General features: G+C 42.7%; 1 protein-coding gene across 2 annotated transcripts in view; it reads right to left on the reverse strand.

Moving 5' to 3' along the window:
- PKP2 (plakophilin 2) overlaps positions 1-21,701 on the reverse strand; it is a 150,273-nt gene that overhangs the window by 48,643 nt on the left and 79,929 nt on the right. Inside the window, exons 3-6 of one of the 2 annotated variants that reach the window (XM_089671700.1) lie at positions 18,816-19,510; positions 16,572-16,725; positions 14,619-14,826; positions 3,095-3,272 (exon numbers count right to left, since the gene is read on the reverse strand). In XM_089671700.1, coding sequence (XP_089527826.1) covers positions 3,095-3,272; positions 14,619-14,826; positions 16,572-16,725; positions 18,816-19,510 — 1,235 coding nt within the window. Of the gene's footprint in view, positions 1-3,094; positions 3,273-14,618; positions 14,827-16,571; positions 16,729-18,815; positions 19,511-21,701 lie in introns of both variants that reach the window. The other variant, XM_089671699.1, reaches the window with a different exon arrangement.

Consider the following 21,701-nt stretch of genomic DNA (forward strand, 5'->3'; position numbering starts at 1 on the left):
ATGCATACAGCTGGCATTGCAATTTTTTTTTTATTGGGGATGTGCTCACTAGAAGCTGTTAAAATGGGCATGACCACTGTGACAGCCAATCACAGTGATCACATGATCAGGAGCCCTTCTTCAGACCTCTGGTATAAAGATCCCCTTAAATGGCTGGCTACCACTGGCAGAAACGGGTTAACCAATTATAGAAATTGTGTGAGTAACACATGCCCCCCCCCAAAATGTAATCTAATTACTTTAGACATGTGTATAACATGCAACCCCTCCTCCTTCCCCACAGCTCTCCAGCCGCATTTACCAGATTGACAGCCGGGACTTTCTTCTTGCTCCTGTGTAAAATGACATTTAGGGCCAGTTCACAGAATTATATAGGAATGCACTTTGCATCCCTGTGCGATTCACATTCAGTTCTGCGCGGTGCAATTTCAGCCCGTTCATTTTGAATTTGCATGCATCATTTTCAGAAACGCACTGCAACCCGGATTGCATGGTACTTTTGTAACATGTGATCTGGCACAGGCAAACGCAATGCATTTGTGACCTGCATTTGGGATGCCATTAACTTACTTTTGATACCCGTTGCAGGTTGCATCTGCAGTGGGTTTTGAACGCGGCTTTGGAAACACACAGTTTTCCACACCGTGTTCTGGTATGAACCAGTCCCTACTCCTGTATAAAATGACATTTACAGAATAATGAACACAGTGTCAGGAAACGTTACTATGTAGCAATGTTATTATTTATGTTATTTTATTGTAACTTCTCTGGCTCATTCACAACTAATCAAAAGGGTAACCATAGCTTTGCATTGACTATGAGGATGTTGAGGGACACATTTTAACACATTTACCTTCCAAAGAGAAAACTTGTATAAAGCAGCTTACCACACACATGCCACATACTTCAATCTCAACATGTACATCATGCGATAATATTACGGATAGGAAATATTGTAACTGTACTAACCACTTTGTCTCCTGAGGATCTACCACCCTTCCTGACCAGGCCATTTTTTGCATTACAGCGCTACGTTATTTTAACTGACAATTGTGCAGTCATGCAATGTTGCACCCAAATTAAATTTACATCCTTTTTTCCTGCAAGTTGAGCTTTCTTTTGTATTTGTATTTGATCACCTCTGCGGTTTTTATTTTTTGCTCTATAATTTTGATTATTTTGATTAAAAAACAATATTTTGGATTTTTTGCTATTAAACATGGCCAGTAAAAAAATAAAAAAAATCAAATTTTGTCGTAAATTTAGGCCAAATGTCCTTGCTAAACAAAATCCCAATACGTGTAAATTAATTGGTTTACATAAAAATTATAGCATTTCCAAATGGTGGTATAGATAATGGGATTTTTTTTCTATTAGTGATGGCGGTGATTAGCAACTTTTAGCAGGACTGCGGCAGACATTCTGACACTGGGGGGAACTAACTTGGTGTCACTAAGGCTACGTTCACACTAGCGTTGTGTGCAGGCGGCAGAGAGGCGTTTGGGAAGCGTTTTTACCGCTTCCCAAACGCCTCTGCCAATTCTGCACATTACAGCACATGGTGCTGTTCTAACGGGAGCGTTTGCGTCGCGTTGCGTCGCGGCAAAACAGACGCCTCTGGACGAGTCAGGAGGCTTTGAAGCCTCCTATCCTATATGGTGCCGCTCCGCAAACGCCCGGCCGGCGTTTGCGGTGCGGTTGCGACGCGGTTGCGGGGCGTTTGCGGAGCGGTAACACCACTCAAACTGCATTATAGGCGTTTGTGGGGCGTTATTAACGCTCGGCAAACGCCTAGCAACCGCCGCTAAACCGCGCATGCGGCGTTTGCGGAGCGTTTGCCGAGCGTTAAAAAACGCTCCGCAAACGCCGGACCAACGCTATAGGGGCGTTTGGCAAGCGTTGGCAAAACAGCCTAGTGTGAACGAGCCCTAACACCCCAGTGACACCAATATAGTGATCAGTGCTAAAAAAAAAAGCACTGACACTGTAATAATGGCACTGGACAGGAAGGGGTTAATGTGAGGGATGATCAAAGGGTTAACTGTGTGCAGGGAGTGTTTTACTAGGGGGCGGGTTCTTCACTGTAAGTACATTGATTGGGATGGCTGCACTGTGCACAGCCATCCCGGGCAGTGTGCTCAAGCTGACAGGGAGGAAGATTGTTTCTAAACAAAACAATCTTCCTCCCCATGGGAGATGCTCAGTAATCACCGAGTGCCGGCGGGTAATTACCGGCTGGGACCCAGTGATTGACATCCGCTGCCGGTTTGCGCGTGCCCCCTACCCGGAAATGCAGAATGACACACACACATTTATATATATATATACATACGTGATCCTGCGCACAGGTGCCGCCCTGTAGCAGTATATCTGCTATAGGGCGGTCCTTAAGAAGTTTTCTTCTTTTTTAAATGTTATTGAAAATGAACAATTATATTCAATTTTATGCGCACACTGCATAAAAATTCAGACACATGTTATGCAATTGTTTTCGTTGTGTCCTTGAGATGATCCTGCATAGATTTATGCTGATCAACAGAGCTCAACAAACCTGGTATGAATAAACCTTATGGCTCAGCTCACATTTCGCCAACCAGAAAGTCGTGCAACTCGCTTGCCATTTTCTTTGTGACTTCCTTGCGACTTTTGTGATTTAACATTGCACTCTATGGTACTTAAGTTGCAACAAAGTCACAGAAAAGTAGAGGAGGAACCCCTTTTTTGTTACTGTGACTTGACTCGCATTGATTAAGACGGCACTCATTGAAATTAATGTGTTTAGACTTGTCATGCAACTTTATGTGTTGCAAGTCGCATGATAAGTCACAGCAGTGTGGATCCAGGGCTAAAAGATTTTTTTTTTTTTACGCTTGATTTTTCTTACAAAATGAAATGAAAAAGCTTCAGCAGTCATCAAAACAGACAGGCAGTAGACTCAATTCACAAAGCAAAAAAGTGGCAGTCCTATGTCATTTGAAAATTACAATCACAGGGCTGAAAACAGAGTGCCTTAAGCTGATGCTGAAGCTTTGTGAATTGAGCCTACAGCCTAAAACATTATGAAATCATCACAGTAACGGCTATATATTATCACCTGAGACATCCGGTGGCATTGTAGAAGATGTCAGCATCATTCATCATGTCGTTCTTGGAGTACTCGCCCTCCTTCCAGCCGGAACATGGGATGATAACACTCTTGGTCAGGGTGCTCAGAGCGTCCCGAATCAGCATGACCTTCAGCTGGTCGTTGGATGATAGGTTCCAGAGTAAGCCTGGAAAGATCAAAGCACCATTATAAAAACATATATTGTGCAGGCAGAAAATAGGAAATCAACTATATTATATGAATGGGGCACGGGAAGCAAACACTATACTATTGCAATGAACATTAGGACCATGATTTATGAAACTGTAGTTAAGGGACACTAAATAGTGCTGAACTGCTTCCCGACCTCCCTATAGCAGAAATACTGCTACAGGGCAGCATGAGTGCGCAAAATCACATATATATATACGTGATTTTGCATTTCCAAGTAGGGGGTGGGTGGTGATTGCCCAGCATCTCTGACAGGGAGGAGAACTGTTTGTAAACAAAATAGTTCTCCTGTCAATTCGTGCACACTGCTTTGGATGGCTGTGCACATCACAGCCATCCAAAGCAGTGTGCTTACAGTGAAGCACATGGACACAGCTTATAGTAAAATACATTCAGCCAGGGGTGGACTGACCATTTGGAAACTCGGGCACTGCCGGAGGGCCCGGGGTCAGTAGGGGGCCCCATGAGATGCCCCTAGTACCTTTTTCATAGGATTTTTTGAGTTTGGGCAAGGACACAGGTGCCCCATGATCCCCTATTGCCCGGAGGGCACCATGAGTTGTCAGTCCGCCCCTGCACCCAGCGCACAGTTAACCCTTCGAGCACCCCTCATGTTAACCCCTTCCTGCCCAGTGCCATTAGTACAGTGTCAGTGCTTTTTTTTAGCACTGATTACTGTATTGGTGTCACTGGGGATGTCAGTGACACCAAGCCAGTTCCCCCCAGTGTCAGAATGCCCGCCGCAGTCCCACTATATATCGCTGATCGTCGCCATTACTAGTAAAAATAAAAAAAAATTAAAAATTCCAGTATATATACCACCATTTGTAAACGCTATAACTTTCACGGAAACCAATTAATTTACACGTATTGGGATTTTCTTTTTAGCAAAGACATGTAGCAGACTACATTTCAGCCTCAATTTATGACAAAACTTGTTTTTTTAAATTTTTTTACTGGACATGTTTAATAGCAAAAAGTAAAAAATTTCTCAGAATTGTTGGTCTTTTTTTTTTTTTATAGCGCAAAGAATTAAAAACGCACAGGCGATCAAATACCAAATAAACCTCAATACATGGAAAAAAAGGCCATAAATGTAATTTAGGTGCAATGTTGCATGACCACGCAATTGTCCAGTTAAAATAATGCAGCACAAAATATGGCCTGGTCAGGAAAGGGGGTAAATCCTCTGGAGGGCAAATGGTTAAAGTATATTTTAGGGTAAAATAATAGTATTATTAATAATAGTAAACTAGTATATCTATTCAGTGCAATTCCCCAAGTATGCCGCTTTATAAAGGTTGCAAGAACAGAAAAAAATACTTGTGATCCTGCCAGCGAGTACCTACCTTCCTATCTGAGCTATTTGTGCTGTATCTGATGCATTCAATTTCCAGACAGTGTTGTCAGCTCTGCCCAGATTCTTCCCTGCTGGACTACAGAACACTTGCGCCTTATGTTATGCAGATGAAGAGAGGGAGAAGCGTTTTGTAGTCCAGAAGGGGGAATTAATGCATCAGTATGTAGCTAACTGATTTTGCCTCAACAGTTGCTCAGCACATATGCTGATTATACCCCTGACATGATGATATGCTTGATCTTTAATCTACATTTCTGCATTCTAATACAGTACAATTGAGCACTACACATCAAAGTAAGAACAAGAATCGCTTCCAGGTAGATGTTATGATAAGAACTCAGAATGTGAACTTGCACAATGAACAGTAATGAAACCCTTCATGTAATAAGCAGTTTCCTCGCCTTGCACACATGTATTTTTAGACTGTGTGCGCCGTGTGACAGGGTTGGGAATTGGCATCAATCTACAATGTGCAGCATTTCTCACTGACATGAGAGAAACTAATCACAGAATCTGTTGATAAAAACAAAACCATCACATTCATCTGAAAGTGGAATGCTGGATTAAATGCATTACAGAAAACTGCTCTATTTTTCGAAATGCAAGAAAGGATGAAAAAGGGCCACTATAAGTTTTCTTCTGCCACCTTACTTAGGCTAAAGCTGGCCATAGATTGGTCATTTATCTTTCAATTAGCCAGCACGGCCAATCAAAAACAAAAACAAAAAAAAAAGAACAGTTTCCCCATCTACATGTAGTGCCCTCCTAGTTAGCTAAGGGGAACTAGAGTCCAATTGATAGGGAGAAGGCCTGAGTAGTAGCCTGGGTGTAATAGCCAGAAGGTCAAATTGTCGTCAGGAGCTGAGAGGACACATGTCCAAGTCACTGTGGGGGTGTTTTACTAAGACTGCATGGTGCAAAAACTGGTGATCTGGTGCAGCTCTGCACAGAAACCAATCAGCTTCCAGGTTTTATTGGCAAAGCTTAACTGAACAAGCTGAAGTTAGAAGCTGACTAGCTACTGTGCACAGCTACACCAGATTCTGAATGTACCAGTAAGTAAATCTCTTCCTATATGCGCAAAAAACCCCAGAAAGGGCCTCAGGTCGGCTTAGATGTTGGCCAGAGAGTAGGGGAAGGGTCCGGTAAATCTGTCAGATTCTCCACTCCTTTTCTTTCCTGAATGAACACAATGAGTGATCAGTACCAATCACTCACTGTGTTCCTTCATAACTGAAGCATATTAAACCATGTTTTTTTTTGGGGGGGGGGGGGCTATCAGTTTGGGTGTATGGGGCCCTGTAGTTTCTAACAGCACCCCTGCGCTCAAGTGAGGGATGTATATGGTGGACATGGGAACATCTTGTGTTCCTATTCTCTGGTGGTTGCCCTGGATATCCGATGCTCACTCCATCTTCAGCCCTCTTCAGGGAAAGTGCAAGACACTGTGGGGGTGTTTTACTAAAACTGCATAGTGCAAAATCTGGTGATCTGGTGCAGCTCTGCACAGAAACCAATCAGCTTCCAGGTTTTATTGGCAAAGCTTAACTGAACAAGTTGAAGTTAGAAGCTGACTAGCTACTGTGCACAGCTACACCAGATTCTGAAGGCACCAGTGAGTAAATCTCCTCCTATATGCGCAAAAAGAACAGAAAGGGCCTCAGGTCAGCTTAGATGCTGGCCAGAGAGTAGGGGAAGGGTCCGGTAAATCTGTCACATTCTCCACTCCTTTTCTTTCCTGAATGAACACAATGAGTGATCAGTACCAATCACTCACTATGTTCCTTCATAACTGAAGCGTAGTAAACCATGTTTTTTTTTGGGGGGGGGGGGGCTATCAGTTTGGGTGTATGGGGCCCTGTAGTTTCTAACAGCACCCCTGCGCTCAAGTGAGGGATGTATATGGTGGACATGGGAACATCTTGTGTTCCTATTCTCTGGTGGTTGCCCTGGATATCCGATGCTCACTCCATCTTCAGCCCTCTTCAGGAAAAGTCCAAGACACTGTGGGGGTGTTTTACTAAAACTGCATGGTGCAATTTCTGGTGATCTGGTGCAGCTCTGCACAGAAACCAATCAGCTTCCAGGTTTTATTGGCAAAGCTTAACTGAACAAGCTGAAGTTAGAGGATAACTAGCTACTGTGCACAGCTACACCAGATTCTGAAGGCACCAGTGAGTAAATCTCCTCCTATATGCGCAAAAAAAAAAACAGAAAGGGCCTCAGGTCGGCTTAGATGTTGGCCAGAGACAAACCACAGACAATATGTTTCGAGGGTGACCTCTCTTCCTCAGAGCCAATCTGGGGCTTGTGCTAGTTGTACTGATTGAAACATCTAATTTATGTGATAAGTCTTTTATACATGCATGTTTGGGAGGATAATCATTTTTTCTTTCGTATAAATAAATGGTACTCTGGACAATGCACTAGGCTGGTGTGCCCTTTCTGTTTTTTTGTGCCAAACATAATGCACATATTTTTGCAGGTTAAAAAATGTGCATTTATTTTTTTACACAGGAGCAAAGTATTGCATCCGTGATCAGTGAATTGTGCAAGGTCAGGCTCCTGCACACTCCTGCTTTCTGTTTGTACCACTGCATGGGCTTTCAGTTGGAAAGCCGCAGGAAGATTCAATAGATGAATGTGATGAGTGCGCTCGTAGAGTGAGAACTGCAAGTCCATCTGGGGCTTGTAGTTTATGCATTCACAGATATCTAAGGCAACGTTAAATGTGACAGCAGCTGCCAGGAAGAAGAACCCTCACCCGCTGTCACAGGGTAAGGGGCTCAGGGGGTGTTGAGGGCAGGTACTGTGTCATGTAACATGTTCCTTAAGGTGAACGTATCCTTTAAAAGATAAGGGAGGTCAGAAATATTGGATTTTTCTTTTTACATTCTGTTATGAAATCGACAATTTCTAATCCAGATGCAGTGTGTAACGAAGTCAACTTATCTGCATAATTTCGTTTGTGAGTTTCTGTGTCCCCACAGGGGGTAGGACATGAGGCTGCACTCCATAAGAAGCGCATTAATTATTGTATCCTGCTTCAGGATAGAGGAAGATGACTCAGCACCACAAGGTCTCTGGTTGAATTAAAAATGTGAAATAACAAAGTAGAGGGTCAGAGCTCCTCCTGTGGTGGACACAGGAGAACCATGTGTGGAGGTCCCACTTGAAGGAGACTAGAAGGGGGTAGAGGACTGCTGCCCACATGGACTGTGGGCTAATTTATGGATCATGGGACAGCTAGGACTTGCAGTTGCATATTGGCTGTGCCTACTGCCCTGTGGACTACTTCACCCTGAGGTTCCACAGTGTTAGTCCATGGACTACTTCTCCTTGCCATGTCTCTACTCCACTCACAAGGGCTGTCATTGTGTCCCTGCAGCTGTGGTCAGGATGCCCTGAGGAAGTCACAAGATTCTTGATGCAATGCGTAGGATGGAAGCGTGGTGACATCAGTTCCGGTGCAGATGGCAGCCACCATCTTGGTACACCCAATTGCAATACACCCATCTCTGATATTGCTGTTTTACATGCTTGCATGGGTCTGTGGGCCCTGTTCTTAATGTAAGTAGTTACTCTGCTTTTTTATCCAATAAATGTGTTTTACCTACTACACTATGGGAAGTTTGTTGATTTAATTTTCCATGTGTGGTCTGTTGACCTTTGGCTTTACCCCGGAGGGGACATCTGAGCTACTACTGCTGGTGTGTTTGTGAGCATTCATTATCTCCACTAAAGAGGATTGTCCTTTCAAGTATCGAGGGGAGATACAGGGATATCATCGCTGAGTTTACTTAAAGCCTATATGACCCCTTGTGGGTGATGGCCAGAGATGAGCAAGCACGCTAGCTGGTGGAGGATTGTTTTTTGCAGTGGTCACTGGTTGTCTTGCTGAAGATACACAGATTTATTGGGACTGTTCACTTTATTGTTGTTTTTTCACAATTTATATCTGTTCACTATATATACGTGATGTATGCTGTTTATTCAAACTAATTTGTTCACTCATAATTATTGGTCACTTTATTGTTGTCACTATTATTCAATTATGTTTATATATTTACCTTAAGATTTGCTTTATTATTGTCACATTTATTTTCCCTTTTTGTGGGGCCGTTTATTTTTTTATCTATTGAGTAGCACAGAATCAGTTAGTAATATATATTTTTATTGCACTATTGAGATTATAGTTAGGTGTTTGCGGCACTTTTAGGGTTATTGGTAGCGCAGGAGGATTTTTTTATCTATATCTCTGTGGCCAGGATACACTGTCCTCTGGGGGCCTGCAATTGCTCTGGGAAGGACCTGTACCCTCCGTCCTCTGGTCCTCCGTTCCCTGCCAACCTACCTGGACCCCTTTGGCTGAGGTTGCTGTTGGCTGGTGAGTCATCTAACTGAGACTGAGAGCGTGTCCACCTTGCTGTTGGAATTTTTGCCCTGTGGCCTTCCCCTTATTTGACTCCCTGTTTTTCAACCCCCTAAAATAAAGAACCCCTTGGTCAGGGGCCCTAAAATCCCTCTTGATCTCCGCGTTGTACTGTCCCACCCACACCTCTGTTACAGTATTGTTAAATAGATTTGTTTTAGAATAGGATTTAGATCCATTTTAAAGTAAAAATTGCTCCTTACTGAGCAGGTGGAGTGGAAATAAAAGCTCTGGTCTGACCCTAGCTTATCTCTGTAGTCATTTACCTAAATCAGGGGTCAGCAACCTTTCCACAATTAGGGCCTATCTATATTATGTGTGGTTGCTGGTCTTTTTCTACAGGCAGTACTAGGGTCGTTGGTTTGAATTCCAACCCCGGCACCACCTGCCTGGAGTTTGCATGTTCTCCCTGTACCTGCATGGGTTTACTCCAGGTACTCAGGTTTCCTCCCACACTCCAAAGACATGCTGGTAGGTTAATTGGATTCTGTCTAAATTGTTCCTAGTATGTGTATGTATGAATGTGAGTTAGGGACCTTAGATTGTACACCCCTTGAGGGTTAATGACTGACTCTAGGTAGGAGGCGGATCCCTTTGATAACGTGCGTGTGCACAAAATGCGTCAGTGAGGAGCCTACGCGCTGACGTCACGCTGCCGCATCCATACGATGGTCATCTTTGTAAGTAGATTACATTTGTTTTATGCTCCACATGGATGCTTCTTTACATTTTAATAATATTTTCTGCACCATAAGTGGTTTCCTTTTGGCCCTTTTTGTGAGCTATCTCCTTCAAGGTTGGGCCATTTTGCTTCTGAGAATGGAGCCAACTTTTGGGGGAATCAACTGTATTTGTTGAATTGAAGCTGTGCATACCTTTTATCTGTACCTGGATAAGGTTGACCTGCTGGAGGAGTTTTTCAATTTTGAATGTGCATTTATTATTTGTTTCTGGTGAGTGCATTAGAAGATAGAAATTGTCACGGATTCACTCATCACCTGATGTCACACTTATCTATAAATTTTTGGACACTATACATATGAGATTTATTGTTTGTATTATTTTGATATTTAAGCAATAATTAAGCACTAATTATTTGCTCACGCAAGTCACTTATTGTTTTATCATTTTTTCAGGTCACTTATTTTATGCACTATAGCGCTGCACTCTCTTTTTATGATATGCATGAATGTAAGTTAGGGATCTTAGATTGTACGCACCTTGAGGGTTAGGGATCCCTTTAAAACCAAAAACATATTAATTATACAGGTTCTGTGGCTGATTAAGGTGCTAATTAAACTCTTTTAGTGTCTTATCTGCATGAAATTAGCCTCAGAACCTGTGCAATTAATATGTGTTCAGTTTTAAAGTGATGAGGTGGCAACCCTAGTAAGGGACTGATGTGAATGTACAATATATATGTAAAGCACTGCATAAATTGATGGGCGCTATATAAGTACCTGCAATAAATAAAAATTCAAAAGTAAATTTTATTATCTAGGGCCTCTGCTTTAAAAATATATACTATTTGGGGATTCTAAGCAATTTTCTAGCAAAAAATACTGATTTTTACATGTAAAGAAAAACTGTCAGAAAAGGCTTGGTCTTCAAGTGGATAGGGAGTTCATAAACAGGAAGGGGACCATTTGCCTATGTCTTTGCTTCTGCAAAACTCTGGCTGACATGCCCTGGCTGAGCTTATTTATAGAAAAATTGATCACAGGCAATCGTCAACGATCCCCTTAAATTGACCAACAACCATAGCACTCCTTATCAATTTCTAGAAAGATCCTTCCTTAGAAATACCATTCATAGGTGTTGACCATCGTCTAATGTTTGTGGGTAACTTCAGTAGGGTAAGGAAGCACCTTATTACCCCTGTAGAATCCCATAGGTTACAGTTCCCTCCTGAATCTGTTTTTCAACAATTTGCTGGGCTGATGAGCAGCTGCACTTGCTGGACATCCAACTTATCTTCAGCCTGTGTGCTCAGCCGTTGTGTTTATCAGTCTTTAGCTTGTCAACACTTGGCACAGGCTTGTCAGAAACTTGGCATTGTGAATCGTAAAACATAATGAGAACTCATATTCCAAGCCATTTCCTTTGAACATGGAGTATTGTCACACCTAGAACAACATCCTATCACCCCCTGCATAAATTCATTCACCAGTAAAATGTTATTTTAGCCTGCCCAATGGACTGTAACTAGTGATGATAAGCAGCCAGCTAGCACTAGGACTACTTATATATGTATAGATGTTGCCTGATCTTATCTGGCTGAATGCGCCAGGGTTGGGCAACTGTCATATCATTCTAGGAGCACCCTTAGGGCTCTATCACACCTGTCTGTATTCTGCTGTAAAACACATACATTGCATATACACTGCAATGAAAATTGATTTCAACTTGAAATTCTATTCATTATTAACCTCTTCACGCCGGCCGAACGCAAATGTGCGGCCTCCCGGCGTCTGGGCTGCAGACGACATCTCAATCAGCATTAACATGTCAAAGCTTATAACATGTCAAAGTAAAATGTATTTTTAGTGAGCAGATACTTTGATTGCTGTGCAAACTGTTGGCGCTATATAAATCCTGTATAATAATCATTATTATTATTGAAATATTTACTTTGAATGCGAAACAGTCAGAAATTTTAAATCCTGAATCTCCATTTCCCATGGCTATCGATTGGCCTGTTGCCATGGTAAATGTGCTGACAAACCTAAAAAAAAAGCATGAAAGTGAATGGAACAGTGAAAGGCTTTCAAAGCTATGGGTGATATTTGAATGCCTGACAACATCGGGGCATGCTTCTAATGAGACAACGGATGGTGTCCTGAGGTATTTCCTCTCAGATCTGGACCAGGGCACCACTGAGCTCCTGGACAGCCTGAGGTGCAACCTGGCGGCGTCGGATGGACTGAAACATGATATCCCAGAGGTTTTCTATTAGATTTAGGTCAGCTGAGCGTGGGGGCCATTCAATGGTATCTATTCCTTCATCCTCCAGGAACTACCTGAATACTCTCACCACATGAGGCCGGGCATTGTCGTGCACCAAGAGGACCCCAGAACCCACTGCACCAGCGTAGGGTCTGACAATGGGTCCAAGTATGTCATCCCAATACCTAATGGCACTCAGGATGCCATTGTCTAGCCTGTAGAGGTCTGTGCGTCCCTCCATGGATATGCCTCCCCAGACCATTACTGACCCACCACCAAATTGGTCATGCTGTACGATGTTACAGGCAGCATAACGTTCACCATGGCTTCTCCAGACCCTTTCACATCTGCCACATGTACTCAGGGTGAACATGCTCTCATCTGTGAAAAGCACAGGGTGCCAGTGGCAGACCTGCCGATATTGGTTTTCAATGGGAAATGCTAATCAAGCTCTATGATGCCGGGCAGTGAGAACAGGACCCACTAGAGGCTGTCGGGCCCTCAGGCCACCCTCATGAAATCTGTTTCTGATTGTTTGGTCAGAGACTTTCATACCAGTGGCCTGCTGGAGGTCATTTTGTAGGGCTTTGGCAATGCTCATCATGTTGCTCCTTGCACAAAGTAGCAGATATCAGTCCTGCTGATGGGTTAAGGACCTTCTACGGCCCTGTCCAGCTCCCATAGAGTAACTGCCTGTCTCCTGAAATCTCCTCCATGCAACCTCTGTATGGTCCAGGTATCGCACCATGCTACAAGTAGTGACACTGACCCTAGGCAATTGTAAAACTAGTGAAAAACAGTCAGAAAAGGGTAGGGAAAGCAATGTCAGTGGGCGCCATCTGTAAAACCATTCCTGTTTTGGGGGTTGTCTCACTGTTGCTCATCTAGTGCACCTGTTGTTAATTTCATTAACACCAAAGCAGCTGAAACTGATTAACAACTCCCTCTGCTACTGAACAGACCAGATCAACATCCCAGAAGTTTAATTGACTTGATGCTATACCCTGATTAAAAAGTGTTCCTTTAATTTTTTTGAGCAGTGTGTATGTATATATATATATATATATATATATATATACAGTATATATACACACTGTATGTATCTTTCAGCCTCATCATTATTATTATTATTATACAGTATTTATAAAGCGCCAATAGTTCGCTCAGCGCTGTACATTACAAAGGGGGACAGAACATGTGACAGAACAATAACAATACAATGCAAAACATGAGGGGATCGAGGGCCCTGCTCTTTCGTGCTTACAATCTAGGAGGGAGGGGATGGTGGCACAGGAGGAGAAAGCTGTGGGGGACGGAGTGGTAGGAAGAGTGGAGGAGGTCAGCAAGTTAGCAGGGGGTGGGGTAGGCTTCCCTGAAGAGGTGGGTTTTCAGGGTGCGCCTAAAGGAGAGGAGAGTAGGTGATAATCTGATGGGTTGGGGCAGGGAGTTCCAGAGGATGGGTGACACCCTGGAGAAGTCCTGAAGGCGGACATGGAAGGAGGAGACCAGAAACTAGAGAGAAGGAGGTCTTGTGAGGAGCGGAGTGTGCGTGCTGGGTGGTACTTGGATATTAGGTCGGTGATGTAGTTCGGGGCAGTATGGTGGACAGCTTTGTACGTCAGTGTTAGGATTTTTAATTTGATCCGTTGCACAATCGGAAGCCAGTGGAGGGATTGGCAGAGGGGGGTGGCGGAGATGGAGCGGTTGGAAAGGTGAATGAGTCTGGAAGCCGTATTCAGGATCGACTGAAGCGGGGATAGCCAGCGGCAAGGCAGGCCAGTGAGGAGGGAGTTGCAGTAGTCGAGTCGTGATACGATCAGGGAGTGGATGAGCTGTTTAGTGGTTTCTGGAGTTAGGAACGTGCGGATTTTGGCGATGTTGCGGAGGTGGAGTCTGCATGAGTTAGTTAAAGATTGGACTTGGGGCTGGAAGGATAGGTTGGAGTCCAGAATGACACCAAATACTCTGGCCTGCGGGGAGGGTTTGATGGTGGTGTTGTTGGACATGATGGAGAAGTCAGTGGGGGTGGGGTCCGGGCTGGGGGGAAGACAAGAAACTCAGTTTTGGAGAGGTTCAGTTTAAGGAAGTGGAGTGACATCCAGTCTGATATGTCGCTCAGTAGGTGTGTGATTCGGGCGGAGACCAAGGGGGTGAGGTGGGGGGTTGAGAGATAGATTTGTGTGTCGTCGGCATATAGGTGGTAGTTGAAGCCGTGAGAGTGTATGAGTTGGCCAAGGGAGGAGGTGTAGATGGAGAAGAGAAGGGGCCCGAGGACGGAGCCTTGAGGGACCCCAACAGAGAGGGAGAGTGAGGGGGAGGTGGTAGCATTATAGGTAATGCTGAAAGAGCGTTGTGACAGGTAGGATGAGAGCCAGGAGAGAGCAGAATCTCTGAGGCCGAGGGAGTGTCATTTTTTGAGGAGGAGGGGGGGGTGGTCAACTGTGTCGATTCATATACAAGGCCTAAATACCAACTGTGAGTCTGGTTGACATGTAATATATTGATATGAGATATATCTTTTCATGGCAAAGCTGCCACCTCCACTATAAAAGTGAAGGCCTCACCTGTGATTTGTCTCTTTATCTCCAGGTCCTGTGTATCTCTCATCAAGTTCAGTAGAGTTGGCATCCCCCTCTGTTCGCACACCTCCAGTTTGTTATCGTTGTCCTCGAACACCAAATTCCTGAGAGCCGCGCAGGCTGCCCGCTGCACTTCCTCATTGTCATTGTTCAGAAGGCGTATCAGCCGTGGAATCCCACCTAGGGTGTATACCTGTAGGACACAGCACAGACATGATTAAGGGGACACAGGTCTGAGAGAGTTCTACAAAATGCACTACCTCCTTAACATTTAGCAGGATTTAGTGGCATCCAATTATATAGCAGATTTTATTGGTTTAGTGAAGAGCAAGAATAGATAATATCTGATTGGTGACAACAGGTTATTGTACTTTGCTCCTGGCTGTGAAAAAAGAGAGTGATTAAAGGAAACCTATAATGTTTTGGGTCAGTAATATTTTGTTTTTTAACATTTTTAAGCTGATGTAGTATATCCTTTGTTTTTTGTTTTTTTTCAATTTATATGAAATCTTAATCTGGTAAGTCAGCTTCAAAGTTCAGAAGCATGGAGGATCAACGTGATAGCCAGGTAATTAGCATTTTCAGAATAAGACGTCTGCCATGGCTTTGCATGATCAATCCTGGCATGATCACATTGCTACATACAGTATATGACACTAGACCATCTAGCTCAACCTAAATTGTTCTTTAGTCCCTCACATTACGTTCAACAGAAAAGTCCAGCTGCTAAAAATTAAGTTTAGTATTTTAGCTCCATCTGAAATGAATTTCAGAAAGAGACTCTGAATTCCAGAGGGGATTAAGATATCACTCCTGTGTGAAATTCCTGCCTTCCTAACTAAATCTCATTCCCTGCTCTGAGCTCTGACCGGGTCAACAAAAATCCAATCTCATTAGTGGCTATGATAAAAGAAAATATGTATTTTTCAAGTGTTGATGTTAAGCTATAAAGGTAACTCTTTAATAAAACTGTGCATGTTTCCCACATGTGTATAGACTGGCTGTAAACAGTTTCTTCTCTCTCTCAGAGACTTTATTGGTAAGGTCCATGTGTTGATTTCCCTGTTTCCTTATGAGGGACCCCCATAGTCTCTGTGCTGACTTTCCAGGTCTGTACACCTGTTGTGATCAATATGAGGGATCCCCACCATCCCTGTTCTGAACTTCCAGGTCTACACACCTGATGTACCCATTATGAGGGACTCCCATCATCCCTGTGTTTGAGTCCTGGGTCTCCACACCTAATGTGCTCATTATAATGGGCTTACACCATCCCTGTGCTGAGTTCCTGATCTGTACATCTGCTGTGCCCATTATGGGGGCTCTCACCGTATCCTCTAGATTTTCTTTTAGAGAATAGCATGAAAGATGACATCACATCTTTCTCTGTTACAGTCAATGAATACAGTTGTGTCAACTGTCCATCCTGCAGCTTGTTATTGGATAATGAAGGAGCAGCAACACAGTGATAAGTCATCCCTCTGTTTACTCTACTCTCGCCTCCTGTCAGCATGCTCCCTGTCAACACATGTGCATACAGCAGAGACTGACTTACTCTTTGTTCTGACCTTTCCTCTCCAAGGCTGAGTACAGCTGTGAGGGAGATTACAGAAGATAATATCAAAACACATTTGGATACGTACACTCTTATGCTAACTGTATGAAAGCCTACCATTAGTTATTTTTAAAGGAGTACAGAACTGAATTATATAGCAGACGTTCAGCACTAAATAATGGGAAGGATGGAGTGGATGAAAGTACAAAATGCTAAAGTTTATCCCTCTTATGCACATCAGTAGGAGCCATGTTTAATAAAGCCACTCATTCCACTGTAGGTACTCTTACTGTCAGCCTAGTGGGTAGTAATGAAGAGAATTTAAGAACTCTTCAGTCAATACATGCAAACACAAGAGTTACAAATGTCACTGAGAAACATACCCGCCTTCTTGCCTCAATCTTCTGGAAGCACTCATGTTGAATGAAGTTGGCAGCTGCAACTTGCCAGTATGAGGTGGAGTTGTCACTTTGCAGCACACTCACTGCCCTCTCCAGGGTCATGTCCACCTCTGACGTCACCTGAACCGGAGCTGAGCTTCTGGTAAAAGACATAACAATTTCTCATTGGCAATGGCAGCAGCAGTTGTCATGACCAAAGTGTTAAAACCAACTAATCAGAAATCACTAATGTGTTAAAGAAAAATTCTAGTTTAACGGCAAAGATGTACTAATCAATTTTTTTTTATTTTTCTATAGCTAAACTAACACCATCTACACCAGCCTTTCTCAAACAGGGTTCTTCCAGAGGTTGCTAAGAGTTCCTTGAGCAGTGAGCAGTTTCTGCCTCTCAGATAAGTAACCATTGACAGCAATAATCTTTTTAGCCACCTCTAAGGGGAAGATTCTTCCTAATGACCACACATCTAAAGGTTATTCTCCGCAGTGACCAGCACACAAATGTATCAGGAGCTATAGCTATAGTAATGGTTAGCAGGTGTTCCCTCAGACTGGAACATTCTTTCAAAGGTTCCTCCATGTTAAAAAGGCTGAGAATGGCTGATGTACACTATAAGGAAAAAAGTGTGTCAATCCCTCCTAGAAATGATTGAGTTCAGGTATTTCCACTGAAGGGTACTGCTAATACTACTGCAGACAACCGTCCTTGTGGCAGCAGTTTGGGGAAGGCTGTTCTTTTCTGTGTCCCTGTGTACAAAGCAAGCTCCATGAATACATGGTTTGACCAGTTTTGAATTGGAATGCTCTTACCTGACCACACAAATGCTCTTTTTGATGGAATGGTAAGCCATCCTAGAAGAGTGGAGGCTGTTATAGCTGCAAAAAGGGAGGTCAACGCCATATAAATGTTCTAGGTTTTGGAATGGGTCATCCAACAAGCGCATATGAGTGCCCACAAGTATTTACATTTGTCTGCTGTGAATTTCAAGGGGTAAGTCACTTGGCCAGTTTTGTTAAAACATTAGACTGTCAAGAGTCTTCGGCAGAGTCCTTAGCATTGGCCACCTTATTGCCCACTACTATCCAGGATTCCCTTATTTATTAAAAAAAAACACAGTCTGATCACTGAGGAAGGGGGTGGTGGTGGTGGTGGTAGTGGTGTTGGTGGTGGTGGGGATTGAGTGAAGCTTCCTCCTGTCAGAAGTTGTCTGGGGAAGATCAATTGAACTGCAGCTTATGTAGGCTTTTAAATGACAAATGGTATAGTATTTTGAAAAGATTATACTGTACTATTGCTCTACTCTGTGATACGTCAGGAATAGGTTTATGCAGAACTGTAAAGATCCAATTCAAATGCCCCAGTATCAGTGATTCTGATAATATACTCCCAGGTCCCACAGATGCTGGAGGTCTCTTGAACACATTTTCTGGTCCCACAGATGCTGGAGAACAGTAAGGTCCACTTTGGCCTTCAAAATATAGGGTGTGCCCTACTAACTTTGACTTAATTATATTTGGCATTTCTGTGTGAGATCACAATCAAACCAACCTTGTTTAAAGTATTTTAGTTCACCTGCAGTTCTGGAAAAACAATGTGCTGTAAAGTAGTGGTTAGTGAAGGTTGCCACTCCCCTGTTATTAGGATGGTTTTAGGATGTTTCAGAAGAATGATGTAAACTGCCCCCTCCTCTACCAGTTAAACCCAATCCCCCACAACAATTAAGACCTGGGTTTGGCAGCAATGACAGGATTTTGTGTTGGGATGTTCTGTTTTACACCCATCTCTTCCCCAACCAAGTGTGCATGTAATAGGCAAACAGTGTGGCATTAATAAAGCTGGCCATGAACACATTAGTTCAAAAAACATTTGCTTTAACATTCAATATCAAGTGAATGGACTTTTCCAAAACCAAAACTAAATTCAATGTTAAAAATTCCTTCGTTTGAGAATCATTTTCCATCCTGCCCCTTTGAATTTTTTCAACTGTGGTAAAAAATGAACGTTGATTTAACCTCACTAACGATTAGAAAATGGAATAAATTCTACTAGTGTATGGCCAGCTTAAGACCAGAGCAGGCCTTTAACTTGACACTTGCAAAATATAATGGAAACTTCAGCAGTGGAATAACCAAGTGCAGTTTCTATCTCTGCTGTCTATCTTCCAAAGCATTATGTTTACTTTTCAGTGCAGATGTTCTTAAGAAACACATTCATGACAACTAACTTACCCAACAGGCCCTTCCATCTGGACACCATCAACACGGTCTTGCACAATTCCACTTCCAGCAGCAACCCTCCCAGCTGTCATGGTTGTTCTCTTGCCACTCATGTTCATTCCACTGACTCCAGAATAATCCCCCCTTCCAGTCCTGTAGACGGTCTTTTGGTATGTCGCTCTGTGAATCTCTGGTCTACTGTACATCTGTTGTGGTGAGATTACTGCTTTAACTTGGCCACTACCTGCCATGTAGGAAGTCTGGTAATTCTCCTTATCAAGAAGGTTGTTTAGACTTCGGCTGTTCCTCTGTTCATAGATGGCTTTGGCTGGACTGTTTGGGCCACTGTTCATGAACACAGAATCTTGGTCAGACATGTTGGACTTTCTGGTGGTGCTCTGCCGTGCTTTAGCCGCAGTTCCAAATTCGGAGCGTGAGTAGCGGGCAGTGGAGGCATTGTACTGCCGGTGATCTGGATATCTTAAGCTGGCTGATGTATTTTTCCTTTGTTCATATGTTCCCATTCCAACTTCTCTTTCTGGAGAAACCTCCTTTCTAGATAGAGGCTTCCTCTGGTTCAAGTCTCTTTCAGTACCCCACTGACTGTAGGTATTGTAGCTCCCAGCCCAACCATTTTCCTGCCTCCGTTGGCCATATTGTGAGTATCCTCCACTCCACCCATTTTCATACGCTGATGTCTGATAGTCCTGGAGGGAAAATACAAAATAGCAGTAGCATAACAAGTTAAAGTTGTATGTCTGGGCATCAAAAAATAAATAAATAAATAATAATAATAATAAAAAAAAATACAAAAAAAAAAAAAAAAAAAAAAAATATATATATATATATATATATATATATACAGTGGGGATCGAAAGTTTGGGCACCCCAGCTAAAAATTTGTATTAATGTGCATAAAGAAGCCAAGGAAAGATGGAAAAATCTCCAAAAGGCATCAAATTACAGATTAGACATTCTTATAATATGTCAACAAAAGTTAGATTTTATTTCCATCATTTACACTTTCAAAATAACAGAAAACAAAATAATGGCATCTGCAAAAGTTTGGGCACCCTGCAGAATTTATAGCATGCACTGCCCCCTTTGCCAAGCTGAGACCTGCCAGTGTCATGGATTGTTCTCAATCATCGTCTGGGAAGACCAGGTGATGTCAATCTCAAAGGTTTTAAATGCCCAGACTCATCTGACCTTGCCCCAACAATCAGCACCATGGGTTCTTCTAAGCAGTTGTCTAGAAAACTGAAACTGAAAATAGTTGACGCTCACAAAGCTGGAGAAGGCTATAAGAAGATAGCAAAGCGTTTTTAGATGTCAATATCCTCTGTTCGGAATGTAATTAAGAAATGGCAGTCATCAGGAACAGTGGAAGTTAAAGCAAGATCTGGAAGACCAAGAAAAATATCAGACAGAACAGCTCGCAGGATTGTGAGAAAAACAATTCATAACCCACATTTGACTGCACGATCCCTCCAGAAAGATCTGGCAGACACTGGAGTTGTGGTACACTATTCCACTATAAAGAGATACTTGTACAAATATGGTCTTCATGGAAGAGTCATCAGAAGAAAACCTCTTCTACGTCCTCACCACAAAAATCATCGTTTGAACTTTGCAAATGAACATATAGACAAGCCTGATGCATTTTGGAAACAAGTTCTGTGTACCGATGAGGTTAAGACTGAACTTTTTGGCCGGAATGAGCAAAGGTACGTTTGGAGAAGAAGGGGCACAGAATTTAATGAAAAGAACCTCTGTCCAACTGTTAAGCATGGGGTTGGATCAATCATGCTTTGGGGTTGTGTTGCAGCCAGTGGCACAGGGAACATCTCACGAGTAGAAGGAAAAGTGGATTCAATAAAATTTCAGCAAATTTTATATAGTAACTTGATGCCATCTGTGAAAAAGCTGAAGTTGAAGAGAGGATGGCTTCTACAAATGGATAATGATCCTAAACACACCTCGAAATCCACGGGGGATTACATCAAGAGGTGTAAACTGAAGGTTTTGCCATGGCCTTCACAATCTCCTGACCTCAACATAATTGAAAATCTATGGACAGACCTTAAAAGAGCAGTGCGTGACAGACAGCCCAGAAATCTCAAAGAACTGGAAGACTTTTGTAAGGAAGAATGGGCAAAGATACCTCAAACAAGAATTGAAAGACTCTTGGCTGGCTACAAAAAGCGTTTACAAGCTGTGATACTTGCCAAAGGGGGCAGTACAAGATATTAACTCTGCAGGGTGCCCAAACTTTTGCAGACGACATTTTTTTGTTTTCTGTTATTTTGAAAGTGTAAATGATGGAAATAAAATCTAACTTTTGTTGACATATTATAAGAATGTCTAATCTGTAATTTGATGCCTTTTGGAGATTTTTCTATCTTTCCTTGGCTTCTTTATGCACATTAATACAAGTTTTTAGCTGGGGTGCCCAAACTTTCTATCCCCACTGTATATATATATATATATAGTATATACAGTTAATGTCTCCAATACATGTACAAAATACCTGTTGATTTTGCCAGAAATCCAAGAAGCTCCTAATTTCCAGTGCCTGTACTGCACTGATATTTCAAGAAGTGTTATCAGCCCTGCAGCTCTGTCCAGTTCTGTGTTACAGAACACCTCCCCCGTATGTTATGATTGTAGCACTACCCACGCAGGAGCTGCTTGGTAGATTGGTTCTCTGTTCTTCTGCTTTGACTCTGATAACAACCTCAGCCCCACCTACATACCAGGTTAAGCAAATGGATACTGCACTGCTACTGGGAGCACAAATAAACATACCCTGCACACAACTAAAGTTCAGTATAAAAAAGCAAACATCAGACCAGTAAGTGGTAGATGAACTCAATATGTTGCCACGAGTTGCAGTAA

The sequence above is a fragment of the Staurois parvus genome, unplaced genomic scaffold (genome assembly GCF_062004578.1).
Source record: "Staurois parvus isolate SC_StPar_1 unplaced genomic scaffold, SC_StPar_1.0 ptg000114l, whole genome shotgun sequence".
NCBI classification, from domain to species: domain Eukaryota; kingdom Metazoa; phylum Chordata; class Amphibia; order Anura; family Ranidae; genus Staurois; species Staurois parvus.